General features: G+C 41.5%; 1 protein-coding gene across 3 annotated transcripts in view; it reads left to right on the forward strand.

Moving 5' to 3' along the window:
* Positions 1–8,551: 8,551 nt before the first annotated feature.
* The window catches only part of ZNF385D (zinc finger protein 385D), a 394,225-nt gene continuing 385,943 nt past the window's right edge, over positions 8,552–16,833 (forward strand). For 2 of the 3 annotated variants that reach the window (XM_031590217.2, XM_090142579.1), the window contains exon 1: positions 8,552–8,682. In XM_031590217.2, coding sequence (XP_031446077.2) covers positions 8,589–8,682 — 94 coding nt within the window. In that variant the 5' untranslated portion in view covers positions 8,552–8,588. The remainder of the gene's footprint in view (positions 8,683–16,833) is intronic. The other variant, XM_090142580.1, reaches the window with a different exon arrangement.

Genomic DNA, 16,833 nt, shown 5'->3' on the forward strand with positions numbered 1-16,833 from the left:
CAAGAAGATACATTTTATAAAATGCTTCCTTTTGAGTGAATGAATGCTTGATATTGATGATTAAGTATAATGAGAGGGCTTGACTATAGTGCCAGATGCACCTAAGTCTGACAAGGTTGCTGTATTGTTCTAATGAACTGATGTGCTGTTTATTATTCAAGCACTTTGTCTCTGTCTCATACAGCAGCTCTGTACAGAGTGCTTTGAGAAGTGAAGAAGGACTCTAAGTATGTAGACTTGAATACCAATATGTATCTCATGTTTTTGTGCAGCTGTGCCCAAATTTGTATTGAATTTGAGTTCTGAAAACAAATGGATAGCCTTGTATTCAGAAATAAAATCTCCTGTGTGTGCTTTACATCTTTGGCTTTGGCAACTTTCTGCTTAAATCATTACTTCACTATTCATTCCTTTGCTGTATTTTGAAGTCTGGAGTAACTTCACATCTTTTCTGTTACTAAATCAAACCCATGCCACAGGTATCCTGTGGGATATCACCATAGCAAGAATAACTGCCTTACAAGTTTTAATTACCTGATTATTGATAGGAATCATTGCATTTTTTTTTTTTTTTTTTTTTTTTTGTCGTTAAATAACAAATAACTGAAAGGGAGATGAAATATCAAGTATATGAAAACAAATTTTACCCATATAGAGAATGCTCCTGAGAGGTAGAAGATTATGAAATCCTGAAAAATCCAACATACTTATGCTGAAAAATAAGAAGTGGAAATAGACTTTGTAGAGATAGATCTGGAGCAGTCAAGTGTGGTTTAGTTTGACTATAGCTAGGGGAGAAAAAAAAATACAAAGGCATCATTATTAACAGCTCTGTTTGTGTTTTGTCAATTTTTGGAAGCTTCCAGACTGCATATCTCTTACACAGTAACATGTTCATATCCATATTCTGTAGACCTGTGAGTATTAAAGCTTGGCTTGAAAAACCAGTACTGGAACCTCAAGAAACATTAAATTGTATTTTTATCTCTAGTCTATAGGAAAGACAGAGTCTGGCTGTAACAGGCCTAAACAACATTGCTGCTTTCCCATGGTCAACAACACAGCACACTTCTGAGAGTGCTATGTTATGTAGTTCAGCTTTGCATTGGGCAAAAGAAAAGCTACTTTTTGTTTCCTATCCCCATTGCCCAAACACTGTTTTTCTTTTCCCTGTTCCTTCAGTTCTATAGCAATGCTTAACCAACAAGACTGAAAAGATCACATACATATGGCTGAAATGCAGCCACCAGAATGGTGCGTAGTTGTAGGCACTGCAAATGCAGCAGCAGTGAAGAAGTGCTGACAGTAGCTCCATCTCACACTGAGCACCATCCTGGGCACTGCCAGCTGTGGGATGTGACAATCAGCCAGGCAACACATCACCCGGCATGCATTGTTACTGAACGTTTCTGCCATCTGTTTCTCACTCCAGCAGGACATTATATTTCTGTTCTCTGTAGCAGGAGAAGAGTTTTCATAAGGAAAAAGGACACACTGCTTTGCTCCCTGCTAACCTCTCAACCCTCTCTATCACAGGCCAAAACAGCAAAACTGCAAAAAATTCTGTTATTCCGTGTAAATGGGTTTCAAAGAGGTTAAGCACTGTGGGCCATTGAATTGTCATAGCTCTCTCAAAGGAGGAAGGAGTGAGATAAGTGTGTGAAGTAGTAATACTGCAGTAAACCATGAACACACCAGTGTGCTCTGCAAGGTGGTGCCCCATCTGTGGCAATCTGCTAGAATTCAGCCACTGAATGTAGCAGGGCTCTGGCCATCCCCTTGGCTCTCAGTAATCCCTGAACTCTATAGAGATACAAAAATAAAAGGAATAGAGATTAAAACCTGAACAGAAATGATCCCATTAGAGACCAGGGAAGACACCACAGAAACTTTAGGAAGGATGAAGACAATTTAGGATTTAAAGAAATTTTGTTTTATGGTGACTAGTGGGGAACCAGCCAAAGGAACATGAGTACTTTTTACTCATGTTAATGATCAGGGACTTCCTGTACACCTAATTCCAGAGGAATTTCCTTATTTTGTTTCAGGCAGCTTTGGTTCCATATTCTTCACTGATTTATATAGACACACAGAGAATTATTTCATAAAATCATACCAGAGTGGTTGTTAGGTACTTGTTTAGATTCACTTTGAATTCAAATGTAATACTTCTGCCAATAATGAAATATTTGTTGACATTGAAGAAATAAAAAAAAAAAAAGAAACAAAAAAGAAACAGACAAAATTATGTAATTTTGAGACGTATAATTAACAATTGCAATTCCATCTTATCCTCATAGCTTCACACCAGTGCATTTTATCAATAACATCTAGGGCAACAGTTTTTGACTAAAAGCCAAAGAAAAGTCATATAACGCAGTTGTAGTGGATTTAATAGGTGATTAGATCTCTGTAACTGTATGAGTTCAACTACATTACTATGCTAGTGAGTAAGAATGTTGCATAGCTTGAGTCTGATGTCTTTAGTGGCTACAGTTAGGGCCCGATCCCAGCTGCCATCTTCTAGCCCAACTCCACTGGAACAGAGAGCCCCAAATTACGGCTATAGAAACAAAAGGCAAACAAACCGTCTGCAGCCAGTAGTACCATGGAGCCTGCGTGAGGGTTTCAGCATGCTGCTGCAGCCTCCCTTGTGCTGGAGGGCCACTACAGATGTAGCAGCTGTTGGCAGAAAAATGCACAGCCAGAGGAGGTAATAGCTCGTTCAGTGCGCTCCTTTCGCAGCCCCTGGCGATAGGTTTTCTGCAGCTTCCTGCAGAGCTGCAAATAGAAATGAAGGCTGTGTCTGACTTGCTGAACCCTGAAGAAGGTGATGGGTGGAAAAGGACTTGCAGGTTCTTTTTTGCAGAGTGAATTCCTGCTGCAGTATTTTATTCTAGCTAGAGTATAAAATTTACATTTCTGTTCGCAAGTGTAAAAACTGAATTTTTGGTCTAAATTCCATCACTTGGGCCATGTTAAATTGATTTTAATTTATATTACCACTGATCTTTTAATATAAATCACAGCAGATTAATCTCTCACAGTAACAGGGAAACAAATTTAACAGAGATTGACTTGAACTGAGAAAGATTGGTAACTAGCACAGGAAGCAATCTGGTTTGTAGATCACATGAAACATGTAAAAAAATATTGTTTGCTAAAGGATTCAGAAGCTTCAAGGAAAATCTACTTAGTTCTGGAAGAGAGAAGGAGAAAGGAAGAACTGCTTGAACTTTCTCATCACAGCTATTTTGTTCTTATTTCCTGTGGCTGGAGTAATAATAAACTGAATTTAGCCCTTTGTGACTGACCTTCTAATTCTTCTTTCAGAGATCCCTGTGCATGCATTTGCTCTATATTTATCTAAAATCCCATTTCTCTAAGATATTCAAAGCAGGAGTTCTGGTAAATACCTGGGAGCAGCATGCCCTCTTGGGATCCCCTCTTGTGCAAATCCTAAAGGCTGTGTGTCTTCTGATCCAGCTCTTGAGCAGCACTTCATTTCATCAGGGACTATGAGGCACCCGTTCAATAACTTTACAATTTTGAAAACAAGAATTTCATTTATGCTAGTTTTGGATTCTGTCATCAGAACTTACCTAACCAGAAAGAACAGTAAATCCTCTTTATACCTGTTTTTACAACAATTACTTCATTCAGAAGCCTCCTCATTTATCTATGAGCTAACAAATGGTGGTGAATTTCTGTCTCTCAGCAACATCTCAGCACCAGGACTGGGATTCAAGTAGTTCCCTCTGATCAGATTTTGAGTACAGTTTGGATAAAATGGACTTTTGACATTCAACACAATAGGATCATGGCCAACCTGAGCTTCCAGAATAGTAACTCAAATGCTCTAAGGTCAAAGCTGTCTTCTATGGGCTTTTGAAATCTTCATATCTGCATGAAGTATCAGTTCTGCCTCCACCCAGTACCCTGGGCTCTTGGGCAGATCCTCACTTTCTTTTCACTGGATCAAACTCTGTGTGATATGAAAAAGGTAGGTGCAGCTTGCGATTTGCATCTTCTGTCCTCTCCATTGGAAATGCATCCCCACTCTCCTTGCTGAAAAACAAGTTTCCTGTTCTTGGGCATAATAACTGAAGGAACAGAGGCAAAGGCACAGAGAATAGAAATGTTGCTTCTGTGCATCATTATCTCCCAGTTACATTTTTTTTTTTCCATAGTTTTTAGGAGTAGGAGAAAAAGGAAGATTCTGAGAAGTCTAGTGTAATATGAATTTTGCAAATATATAGCCTAGAAATTAAACTTTGTAGATAAAAAAGTAAGTTACTATTTCTGCTTTATTGAGAATAGAATTATAGTGGCTGTATTTTCAGCCAAAATTTCAGTATTACACCTTGACTCTATTATACATTCCCTTTTATGATGGGTATCTCACCCTCTAAACCCACGCGTAGCTTCATGAAACAATTATGAGCACAGGATGTGTGGTTGAGACTTGGTTGAGATTGGGCTTGAAGCTGTCTTCAAATAGCCAGTGCCAGTAGTGACTCTCATGCTTTGGAACTGGTGTGGATCATGGCTGCCTTTGCTGGACTTGGTGCCAGGGTGTGCAGGTGTGCACTGCTGCTCTGTGCATGTAAAAGATACAAGACTCAGGAGGATTGTACTGAGGAACATACAGTTGTGGTTGGACACTGTTGTCCCCAAGGCAAAAGACATCGTAGCCTGGTCCTTGCTCTGTGTCTTGCCTTCCTAGAATCATAGAATGGCTTGGGTTGTAAGGAACCTCAAGGATCATCAAGCTCCAGCCCCCTGCCATAGGCAGGGTTGCCAACCACCAGATCAAGTAGTAGATCAGATTGCCCAGGGTCCTATCCAACCTGGTCTTAAACACCTCTAGGAATGGGACAACCACAACGTCTCTGGGCAACTGTTCCATCACCTCTACACTTTCTCAGTAAAAAACTTCCCTGACATCCAATCTAAATCTTTCCTTTAGTTTAAAACCATCCCCCCTTGTCCTATCACTATCTACTGGTGTGAAAAGTTGATTTTCCTCATGTTTATGAACCCCATCCTTGGGCAGATACCAAAGCTAATGACTGCCTTTCTGATTCCGCCTGCACTGGGATGAGGAGAAGGAGAACACACAGGCTGATCCATAGCAATGCCTTATCCCAGCACTGGCACAAAAGTGCGGAGAGTGGCTGCAGGCAGGTAAGTTAGCCCAGCAAAATGCTGCCTGTGGTTATTCTGCTTTCTATCAGGATTGTATAAAATCACCAACATATAACCTGGAGGCACCTCCTGGAAGGGCATAGATTCCCCACAGATGTGAAGCAGTGCTTTATAAGGAATTGGTATCAGTATGTGAACTGCTTTTCTGCCCCATCTAGCTCTTCTCTGTTTGGCTGCATAAGGAGAACATACTTATCTTCAGTACAAAAAGGCAGTGAGAGGGAATTCTTGTTAGTGGCAAATTTATAAGCATGTTGCCAGCAAGTCTGGGACTGGAAGATGAGCTGGGGCAGAGCTGTGGTGGGTTTCCCAGGTTAGAGCTGGGTTGCTACTGCTGACCAAGCTGACACCTTACTGCTCCCAGATCTGGGGTCATGGCTTCAGGCTGATAGAACATGCAGGAGGTACTTGCTATTCTCCTTCCCAAAGAAAACAAGTGTAGTAATTTCAGCACTGAGAAACAGCACTGTAGGGAACTCTTCCATATTATTCTTAGGTAAAACGAAAAATGGCTCAGCAGAAAAGTGAGCATGGTAATACTCCTTTTTGTGAAGGTCTGTGCAAGCCAGCTCAGTGTAAGCAATGTTTAGAATATGTGTTCAAATCTCCAGACTGTTTAATGCATCTTTGCAATGAATACATTTAACAGAGAGGTATGACATCCAAACACTTCTTCACCAGTGGGAAAACAAACCCACATTAATACAAAGAGATGGTTGTACATCTTCAACAAAATGGTTGTACATCTTCAACATTAGATGAGTTGGGAACAGAAGGACAAACAAACATTAGCATGCAATTTATGATGCTACACTCAGGGACTGAAAGTATGAGCCATAGAGGTATCATACAGCATTTCAGTATTATCATTTTATGATTTCTGTACCTTTCCCTTTCAACAGATGCTGCTGCTTATGTTCTCTATTGTGCCTTTAGTTGCCTATGATGAATAAGTGTGACAGTCCTTTAAATCACAGCTGCTACACTGTGCAATATTTAAGAAGGCCCTTGTGACTTTCATGTTTCCTTGATAAAAATAAATAAATAAGGAAAGTTATTAAATGTTGAACATGGAAAAAAACAGTCTTCCAGGAAGGGACTGTGAATATATTTTTGTTTGTTTGTTTGTTTGTTTGTTTTTCATTTGTGGAAGTTTCTGCAAAAAAAATCTCTTTGCATAAAACCCCAAAACTGGTCTTTAAGGTCCTTTCCAATCCAAACCATTCTATGATTCTGTGATTCTAACTGTAAGCAGGTCAGGGCTTTTTATTTCCTCTATTTATTAAACCTGTTCTGGAATACTAATTCTGCCTCCAACTACTGTGGAGTTTTTCAAACTACTTCTGTGTTTTATATGCTATATATATTTTATATCATTTTAAAAGAGTACTCTCTACAGAATATTTTATACCCCATTCTTAATTTGCATCTTAACTAATAGCTGTAGGAGTTTCACACTCTTTGTGTAAGGAGTTGTATTTTCTTCTGTTTTTCTCTTCCTCTCCCCTGGGTAAATACATTTATAGAAGTACATCTAACAAAAGATGTTTGCTGTAAAAACCACCCTGATGTGGAGCAGCAGTGAGACAATGCCCACTTTTGTAGTCATTATCAATAATAACAGAAACTGAATCAAGTGATAGAAATATATTTGATTAAAATCAATTGTTTGGGGAGCGTATTTATTCCAGAGCCTTCAGGCAGAGAAGAATAGCAGCTTTCTAAATGCGATATTATGAGGGCAAGAAAATGAGTTATTACTTGTGTTACAACACAACAGAACTGAGCAAGAACAGCCCTACGAGAGGGAGTAGGCACTCATATCCAGCCATTTATTCTGTTACATTCATCACCACAGGCTGCATGTGTACACATCAGGTCAAGGTCAGCGTTCCTTGCTCGCATGAATCACTCTTGGCACTGATGTAAACCTCTGTATTGCAGTGTGCACAGCATCGCTTGCTCTGACTTTGACCCACGTCAGGGCTGTAGCCCGCAGGTGGGACAGAGGGCAACAGGGGCAGCTGGTGGGCAGTCAGCACTGCTCAAAAGGGACTGTTCATAAGGCAGACAGTTTAACTTCAGGCTGGAGGACAAAACTGTGTTCTTATCACGTAGATAGACTATGGCTCCTTTGCACTTTGGCTGGTGGAGTTGCAGTGCTGAAGAAGAGGTCTCCATTTTTTCAGTTTCTAAATATAATTTGATTTAATTGAATCTCCAAAGAATAAGTTTTAACTACAGTACTGACGAATCACAGAATCATAAAATGGCTGGGGTAGAAACAGACCTCAAAGATCGCCTAGTTTCAACCCCCCTGCCATTGGCAGGGTTGCCAACCACTAGACCAGGCTAGAATCCTCGTTTTTCTCCATAAGCTTCTTGACATTAGGGGAGCAAAGATGAGATACAGGACGGAGGCTCTTCCCCTTTCCTTCCAATAGTGCAAATTCTGCATGCCAGGTCTCTGCCTTTCATAGCATCCCCACAGACAGAGTGCCATGCCTCGTGGGGGTGATGATGACATGTAGGTATGTGCGAATGAAAAATCAAAAAGCAGCTGTGGAATACCTTTCTGGAGCTGTAGTGGTGGCTGCAATAACTTGACACGTGGGTGGATTTATTAGCAAGATTGCAAGCACGAGTTGCACGCATCATTTGTACTTATGGAACTCTGCACTGCACTGCCAGACCCTCGGGACTTAAAGCAGCATTCTTAAACTACTTTTTCTTGCCTGTAAAACTGTTAATATTTCAACACTGTGCCCGCAACTTTTGAATCATTGCATCTGACTGCGAGAACAGAGAGCACTGTGCCCTCGCACCGCGCTCAGCCCCTTATGGAAGGGCCGTGAGTGTCGTCGGGGTGAGGGGAGGGCGATTCTCACCGGAATCCCCGGAACCGAGGAGTTGCACGCGGGGCGGGAGGCTGCCGCCTTGTCCCACACGGGCGTGTGGGAGGTGGGAATCTCAGGTTGAGTTACTCATCGTGCAGGAGTCGAGAGAGTGCGGAACCAGTGATTTTGATGGCAGGAGGTAACGTACACATGTTTTTCGGGGAAGGTGCTGTGGGAGGACTGCCGGCGGGCAGAGCTTGGGTGGGGAGAGCTGGGTTGCGATGAGCGCCGTCATTCCCCCAACCTGGAAAGCCGCCCAGCCCCGGCAGCCCCGCCGCCCCCGCGGGCGGAGCGGGGCGGGGGGCGCGGGCGGCGCTGCCCGTGGCCGCTGCCTGACGCCGGGCCGGGGGAGGCGGGACCGCTGGCCCCGCGCTGCTCCGGCCCCGCGTGCTCCCGCCCCGCTCCGCCGCGTCCCGCGCCCCATCTCCGCCCCGCGCTGTCCCCGCCGGGCCCGGCGCTGCGCGGGGCCGCCCCGCCCGCGGCATGGCCGGCGCGCTGGGCAGAGGGGCGGCGTGCTGGCGGATGCGGAGCGGCAGGAAGGAGAAGGCGCCGGGCGGCAAGCCCCGGCAGCAGCACGGTAAGGGGCTTCGCGGGGCGGGATGGGAGCGTCTGGCAGGGGACTCACGCTGCCCGCTGGTGGCGGTCAGGACGCGGGCCGCTGCTCCTCCTGCCCCGCCGCGGTGCGAGGGCAGCGAGCGCCCCAAACTCCACGACGCGTCCCGGGTTCGGCAGGCGTTGGGGGGTGAGAAATGCTGTTTGCGTGCGTTTCCACATGTCGCTGTGATAGCGGCTTCTCTAATTGTTGCGGAAGGAGCTTTCAGGCTGCCAAGCGGCAGCGAGCCTGGGAAGAGTCCTAGAAATCTTTCTTGGCGTGCCCGTATTTTGTCTTAATGCTCGGGAGGCGCTGTGAAAAACACTTGCCCTGTGCCTGCGCCCGTCCCCCATCAGTTGCTCGGAGAGTGAGGTGCTCATCGCCGGGTCTGAGCAGCACCGACATTTCTCTCCCGACCCTGAAAGGCTGTGCTGGCCGTGACACCCCCGCAGGAACTTCGTGCCCTTCGCGACGCGCACGGCTCCGCCCGGAGCGCTGCGGGGAGCGCGGAGTCCCGGCGCCTGGAGGTGACACCGCCGGAGCAGAGCTGGTGCGAAGGCGAACCCCGGGGTTTGCGTGGGGGCTGCCCAGCGCCGGGCATTGCCGAATTGCTCCTCTTTCAAAAAGAAAGTCTAAAAGTCCGAGCAGAGGTTTTGTCGGTGGGTATCACCAGAACTCTGAAGGAAATGACTGTGCAGGAGAGGAGGTGCTATCCAGCTAGGGAATAAAAATAGCGGCGTATGGTTGTAAATCTTTATGCTGCTCTTTCTGAGCGTAGTGGGGAATCGCAAAAAGAAAGGAGTTGGTGGCACCTCTGAGAGCCGTTATCGTGGGTATTGCAGAGACCGAAACGTGATGTCCTGGAGCCGACGGGAGCTCTGGCACTGAGCTGGGGAGAGCCAGAGTGCGCCCTGCAAACAGCGGTGCGGGCATTAGGCCATATGGAAACCCTTCCTGCCAGAAACTTTGCCCTCATAACTGAGTTACAGTGTATGGTGTGTTGTCCTGATGAGAATAGCATCAAAATAGCTGTACTGTAAATTAGTTTGGTTGGGGAGATGTGTAAGTCAGTTCTGATTCAGAGTAACAAAAAGGTGCGGTGTGCTTTCGTCTATTGCTTTGTTTAAGTGTTTTTGTAAAGTATCATAAACTCTCACTGAAGTAATTACTGTAACACCATGGAATGCCAAATGACACTGAAGCACATGTATTTTGCATCCTAATTATTTTTGGAAAGTATTTAAGGATAATTGCTTTTTCTGCTGTGCCAACTTTGCAAGGTGGACTTTTTTACAGGATCATTTGCTATCTGATAAGAGCTGCAGATGTAAGGTAAAAACAAAACTATCCTGTATGTTCTTACTGCTGACTGTGTGTGCTGCAGTGAGATCTTTTCGAGAGGTGAAGGTGGGGAAGTGGAGTATTACTTTGATGTGCCTCTTAAAAATTCAAAGTTTTAGAAACGCTTTATTTTCCAAGAATGGACTCCAGACATTTATTTATTTATTTGCTTATTTATTTATTTATCAGGTAATAATAGACCACTTTGCATTGGAGTGGAAAATTTACTTAATGTTTAAGCTAAAGATTGGAGGAGTTATAGGATATACCCAAAAGTAAAACTGTGGTATATGAGCTGTAAGCAGTTTTAACTGTGTCCTGTCATTTATTCTTGCATGCATGCAATTATCAGAATGACCAAGAAACATTCATATTTTTATGACAGAACAGGGAGGCAGCAGGGATATGAAATAATTCAATTTCTAGGGAAAAAAACAAAAAAAAAATGAAAAAACCAAAACTGTTCTTTCCTATTCTTTTTGCTGTAAAACTCATTTCAGTTGGCTGCTAACTCATGTTGGTAAAATGTGGCATAGCTCTGTGGATCTCAATGATGCTGTTATGGTTGACACAAGGTGAAGACCAAGCACAACATTTCAATGTATTAAGATGTTTACTCAGTCATCACCTAGGGCTGGCTGGCTGCTTCAGGCACACTGAGCTGTGAACATATGAGCAAGCCTGCCTTTGGACTGCATCAAGTGACAAGTATTAACCAGCTTTGATGTTCTTCTCACCTTTGATGAGAATAAATATAGCTGTTGTTTTATTTTGATGTAGAGCTATTTGAGATCAAGAGTGCTTATTGAGTGCTTTATTAATTACAACTTTATCTTAGCAGTTGCAAGTAAATCAATGCTTTTTCATAATCAAATCATAGATTTACAGCATTGTGACCTGAGACTTTTCTGTATTTTTTAAAAACACAAAATACAAACATGAAATTTTCTTTATGATTGCATGTACAGAATACCTTGTTTTATGTGGTATGACACTATGGAAAATGCAAAGCAATATAAAGTAGGACTTGAAGACAGCAAAAAAAAAAAAATTGTCAACACAAAATGTTCAAGATCGTGGTAAGATGACATATGTTAATGATCTTGTAAAAAGCCTGTTTTAAAATTATTTAGTGTTGGATTGAGAATAGCCTCTTACCTGTAAAATCTCCCAAGAGCTTGAAAACCCAGATGGATGGCTACAGCCAGAGTTCTACAGATCCTCTTTAAGCAGAAGATGTTAAATAGTAGCATTGTGAAAACCACAGTTTACATTAAGTAGTGTTTTTCTGTACTACTCAACAAAACTTTGAAATGTACTGGGCGTCTCATCCCTTGAAGAGAAGGTATGGAAGGCTTGTGACTAAAAACTGTGAAAGAGAAAGGCGTCTACATTATCTGACACCACCAAAAATAACTGCTGAGGAGCAAGCAATACTTTATATACATATTTAAAGCTATGTGAAAGTTTTGTAGTAAGCCGGTAGTTCTGCATCCTTAGTACTAAAACAATTACAATGGGGAAAAGTAAATAAATAGTGCTAAATGTATGTGTAGGACTATGTGTATACATCAGTGAGGTCTTAAACAGCAATTACTTCTTAAAATATATACTTGTAATTGCTTACAACGTGTGCCAAGTTTAGAGAATGGAAGTTCTCTGTGTTTAAATCAGCACAATATGATCAATTGGTGTTATGCCAATATGTTGGATCATGCTCAGGTAGGCTCAATAAAAAAATGTGTGATCTATATTAAAACAAAACCATTTTTTCCCTGTTTCACCTAGTTGTTGCCTTAACCTATCTAGAGTTGTCACAAAACATGTCATAAACTATTGTTGCCCCTTCTGTTTGGTGTCATTTCCTTCTGAGAGTGACAGAAATGTAGTAGCGAGGTAAGAATCATAGTCAGAGAATGGCTTAGGTTGGAAGGGACTTTAAAGATCAGCCCTTGCCATGAGTAGGGCTGCCACACACTAGATCAGGCTGCCCAAGGCCACATCCAACCTGACCTTGAATGTCTCCAGCATATTATTGCTCTAGAGAACTAGACTTCTCTGTGTTGAACCAGTGAAAGATAGGGAGGATGAAGGTACAAGAGGAAGAAAACTACAAGTCATGGTTTTTCCAATGGATGTGCTTGGATGTATACGCATATGCTAACAGCTTCTGATTGTGACTGCACTGGACAGGACTAATTCTACAGTTGATAGCAGAGAAATAAGTCTAACAAGCTTTCCAATTTCAGGTGGTCTTATCTTCACATATCTTTCCTGAAATATTCACAACGTGCTGTCAGCTTTCTTCTTTCTTCCTTCTCTGTCTCCTGGGAAATAATGTTCTTGGTTGTATTCAGGCAGTCATAACCAAATGTTCTGTTGTGCTGGAGGCGTAGCTCTCTCCACCTCGCTTTTTGCCCGTGGCTTATTGTAGTATTTGTAAAAGTAAATGTCTGAAATTCATGTAGGCGTTATATGTCTGCTTAACATAGCAGATGTTCTTAAAGCAAGTTAGCCTGATTTTTGTGCCTAGCTGGAAAAATCTGCAGGTAAACTTTAAATTTTAAACCATTTTTACTCGCCTACATATTCATAAAATATGAACATTGACATTATTTCTGTTTGGATCTACTAACAGTCAGATACAATAGCTGCTTCTGGAATCTTGTTACATTAGTCAGGGATCATGTAAAGATTCTGCAAGATCATGAAGCAGATCCTTCTGGAAACTATGCTGAGGCACACAGAAAACAAAGAAGTGTTTGGTGGCAAGCAAAACTCCACTAAGGGCAAATTCTGTCTGACAAATTTGGTGGCCTTCAACAGGGTTGCAGCATTGGCAGATGAAGGAAGAGCAAATGAGATAATCCACCTGGACTTGTGCAAAGCATTTGACACTATCCCATATGACGTTCTTATCCTACATGACATTTTTCTCTCTAAGCTGCAAAGACATGAATTTGATGGATGGACCACTTGGTGGATAAGTAATTGGCTGGATGATCACACTGAAAAGATCTAATGTCCAGTGCTGAGTGGGACTGTTGGGACTGACACTATCTAACAGCTTTGCCATCAGCATGGACAGTAGGCTTGAGTGCACCTTCATCAGTTTTGCAGATGATACAAAGCTATATGGTGTGGTCAACATGCTGGAAGGAAGGGATCCCATCCAGAGGGTCCTTGACAAACTTGAGATTTGTATGAACCTTAGGAATTCAACGAGGACAAGTGCAAGGTTTTGCATCTGTGTCAGGGAAATTCCAAACATAAATACCAGCTGGGTGGAAAATGGAATTAAGAACAGCCCCAAGGAAAATGACTTGAGTGTGTTGGCTGATGGGAAGAGACTTTTTATGAGGCCATGTAATGATATGACAAGGGGTAATGTCATTAAATTAAAAGAGAATAGATTCAGATTTGATTTAGGGAGGAAATTCTTTACTGTGAGAGTGTGAAGCAATAGAACAGGTTACGCAGAGAAGCTGTGGATGCCCCCATCCCTGGAAGTGTTCAAGGCGAGGTTGGATTGGGCTTTGGGCAACATGATCTAGTGGGATGTGTCCCTGCCCTGCAGGGCATTTGCAACTAGATCGTCTTTTAGGATCCTTCCAACCCCAATTCAATTCTATGTTTTTTTTCTATTGTGTGTTTTTCTTTTCTTCAGTGAAGCTTGGGGTCCTCAGTAACTCAAATGCCATATTTTAATACTTGAAAAATATTTTTGCTTCTGCATTGTTTTTCAAATTAATTCACTCTGACATTATTGTATTAAAAAAAAGAAAGAGGCAATATTCTTCTTGGCCAGAAATGTGCATGATAAAATCTGTAAATACCTGCTACGTGAATGTATGTACCATTTTTTCCCCTTGTTCATGGAAGAATTTGTTTATGACGCTAATAAAACCTTAACATTGCAACACATACAATTACAAATAAGAAACCGTAACTACAAAGCCATAGATTATTCAAAATCTGAGTTTACAATCAAATGACAAGCTTACTGTCTAGAATCTAGAGGAGTGAAAGTGCAATTTTATGATGATCATTTAAGTCTGATTTTTGTGCAGAAAATATAGTTAAGAAACCAAAGACTTCCTCTCCATCCATAACCAGATTTTTTTTTTCTGAGCTCTCTTTAAAGAAGATTTGGAGAGTTTTAATCAGACAGAGGTCACAAATCACTTTACTGGGAAATACGAAGTGTGCTTTAAAATGGGAAAGAAACCACTTGCGTGATAATTTGAATCTCATAGTTTAAATTGTGAGCTAGATGAAATGATTACTCTGACAGAACTATAGAATCTATCTCGTTTTAGTACATTCTGAAGTATTTCATATTTTGAGTAACCCTGGCTCAGGGGCATTTTATACTCACATCTGGAAGTTTCCAGTCTTAGTCCTCAGTTTAGTGTCTCTGCCTTTGTCTTTCCATTTAGCTTTGCCATATTATAACAATGAATCATCTTGTCCGTTAACTAAAGTTGGAATGTCTGTTTATGCACTGAATTTGTTTCATTACCTCGCCGTAATGATTGGAACCATAGCAACTCCCGACTGCTTTCCCATATGTATTTGGGCTGGACTTGACCCAGTACTGTTCTGAGCAGCAGCCGGATAAGCCATCACAAAACCTGGAATATCTTTATTCTCCTAGGATTCCACTTCTTTCTCATGAAACTCCAAGGTAGCATTTTCATATTCTGTCTCCTTATATGTGAAATTGTAGTATTTCCATTCATACAAAATCATAGCAGAGTTGTAATACATATACACATATGACTTCTCTTGCCGGAGTGGACTTGCAGATAGCACTGTGGTTGCTACTGCAGTAGAGTACTTTGCAAATAAATGCCCTTTTATTAAAAAGGTATTCAACTGGTTTTACCTTAACTCGTTTTATAGCATGTAATCTTAATGCTGTGTTGTTGTTGTTTATATTATTCTCATTATTTCCATGAAAAAAAAAGGTTGTATTGTGAAGGATTAGTAAATACTGAAGCATGTGCTTAGTAAATGAAACTTAAATAATTTGTAAAATGTATGGGTTCTATTTGAGATGGTTTTGGGATTTTGTCTTGTGGCTGTCTGTTGTTTGTTGATGCTGTACTCCTAAATAGTATTGAAAAGCAGAAAAAAGGAAGAGAAATTAGCGAGCAGAACCTTCTTCTGAGGGCAGATTAAAGCAGAACTGTTAGCTTGTGATAATGAACCCAAGAGCCTGTGGAAAAAAGTGAGGAAAAGAAGACTTGTTATTGTCAATGACTGCATTGAGCTTGGCTGTATAAACCATTCCAGTATTTAGATCAATTCTTACTGCTCTGAAACTAGAGCTGTCTAAACTGCTGGCATTTGTAGCGAGGGGGAGGAATAGGAAGCTGAGAACAGATTCTCCTCTCCAGAGGCTGGATTGAGGAAAGTCACATGCAGTATACTGGGTGTCTTCACCAATTTCTTCTTTTTGGCTAGTAGTTGCTGTTGTTTCATGTGAGAGGTTGCAGTTGTTGCTAGCCAAAAAATGGGCATGAGAATAATTATTTGGAGGCAATTGAGAGGAGATTGTGTGATCTGAAGCTGTATTCACATCAGCCAGGATCACAGAACAGATGAATGGCTGTGGTGGGCAGAATGTTTCCAGGCTTCTGCATTATTTCTGAGCATAACACATTCTGGTAATCTAGAGTTGGCTTCATTAATATATGGTTTACAGTGTTCAAGCTTGAGTTAGAGGGTATTGGAATGCAATTTTTTTTCTCTTAATTTTAATTTTCTCTTCAAGTTAGAGGGTATGCATTTTTGGCCTCCTAGCTATTTTGCATTTCAAGAGAGACTTAGAAAATCCATTTTAGAGCTGGATGAAAGTGATCTTTAGAGCACAATAAATGCTTTAGGGAAACACGGTCTTTCCCTTTTTCAGTCTGGATGACGTTGGAGTTCTGTAGGTTCTCTATGCCACGCTGCTCCCAGATATTGATTTCAGTTAACACTGAAGTAGCCTGAGGGACTGGTCAGTTGTTTATGGTAATGGTGCAGCTGGGTGCAACCTCAATTGCCCCAGACCTTTGGCTTACCAAGATAAGTTCAAACAAAGCAAAAAAGAACTTATCAGTGCTTTTATTAATTGTGCAATAGGAATCTGATTATTGTTCACTGAGATATAGTGACTGTATGATCACAATAGGAGCATGTTTTGGGTTTTATTCTGTATAGTTTTTGTTTTCTTTCCTAGTCTCTATAGTCTCTAGACTGAGATTAATCTCATTCAGTTACTTGACTTTTTTCATTTTTTACTTTACAAATATGAAGGCAGAAAAAGAATTACCCTACAGAAACCATGGCCACCAGAGTGAGTTTCTGATCTTTGAATGACTTGAGCTTATGGGATGTGGCCACTTGCTGTATGCTACATAGCAGCTGGTGACCTTGTTTTCTGGATTTTTTTTTTATTTTGCAGATTGTTCTGAGGGCTGACACAGACAAATGATTTTAACAGAAGTGGTGATTAAATGACACCTGATAAATTTGCAGAGTTCTTAATATCTCTCAGCAATTCTATTGCATGAAGGTGAAGATGAACTCTGAAGTACAGATGGCTTTTTTTGCTGTATCTTATTCCTGTAGCACCACAAAGTCGATTTGGTGGTAGATGTACACTTCTAGTCATTGTGTGAAAAGAGGAATGTTGCAAAACTCTTTACCACTATGGTGTCACAATGCTGTACAACGTTTTTTTTTTTTTTAATCAAGTTAAAATATTTGCATCCATTTTACTCTGATTCTACTCAGAGTATTTAG

This window comes from Phasianus colchicus, chromosome 6 (assembly GCF_987193195.1).
Source record: "Phasianus colchicus chromosome 6, bPhaCol1.hap1.1, whole genome shotgun sequence".
Lineage (NCBI taxonomy): Eukaryota > Metazoa > Chordata > Aves > Galliformes > Phasianidae > Phasianus > Phasianus colchicus.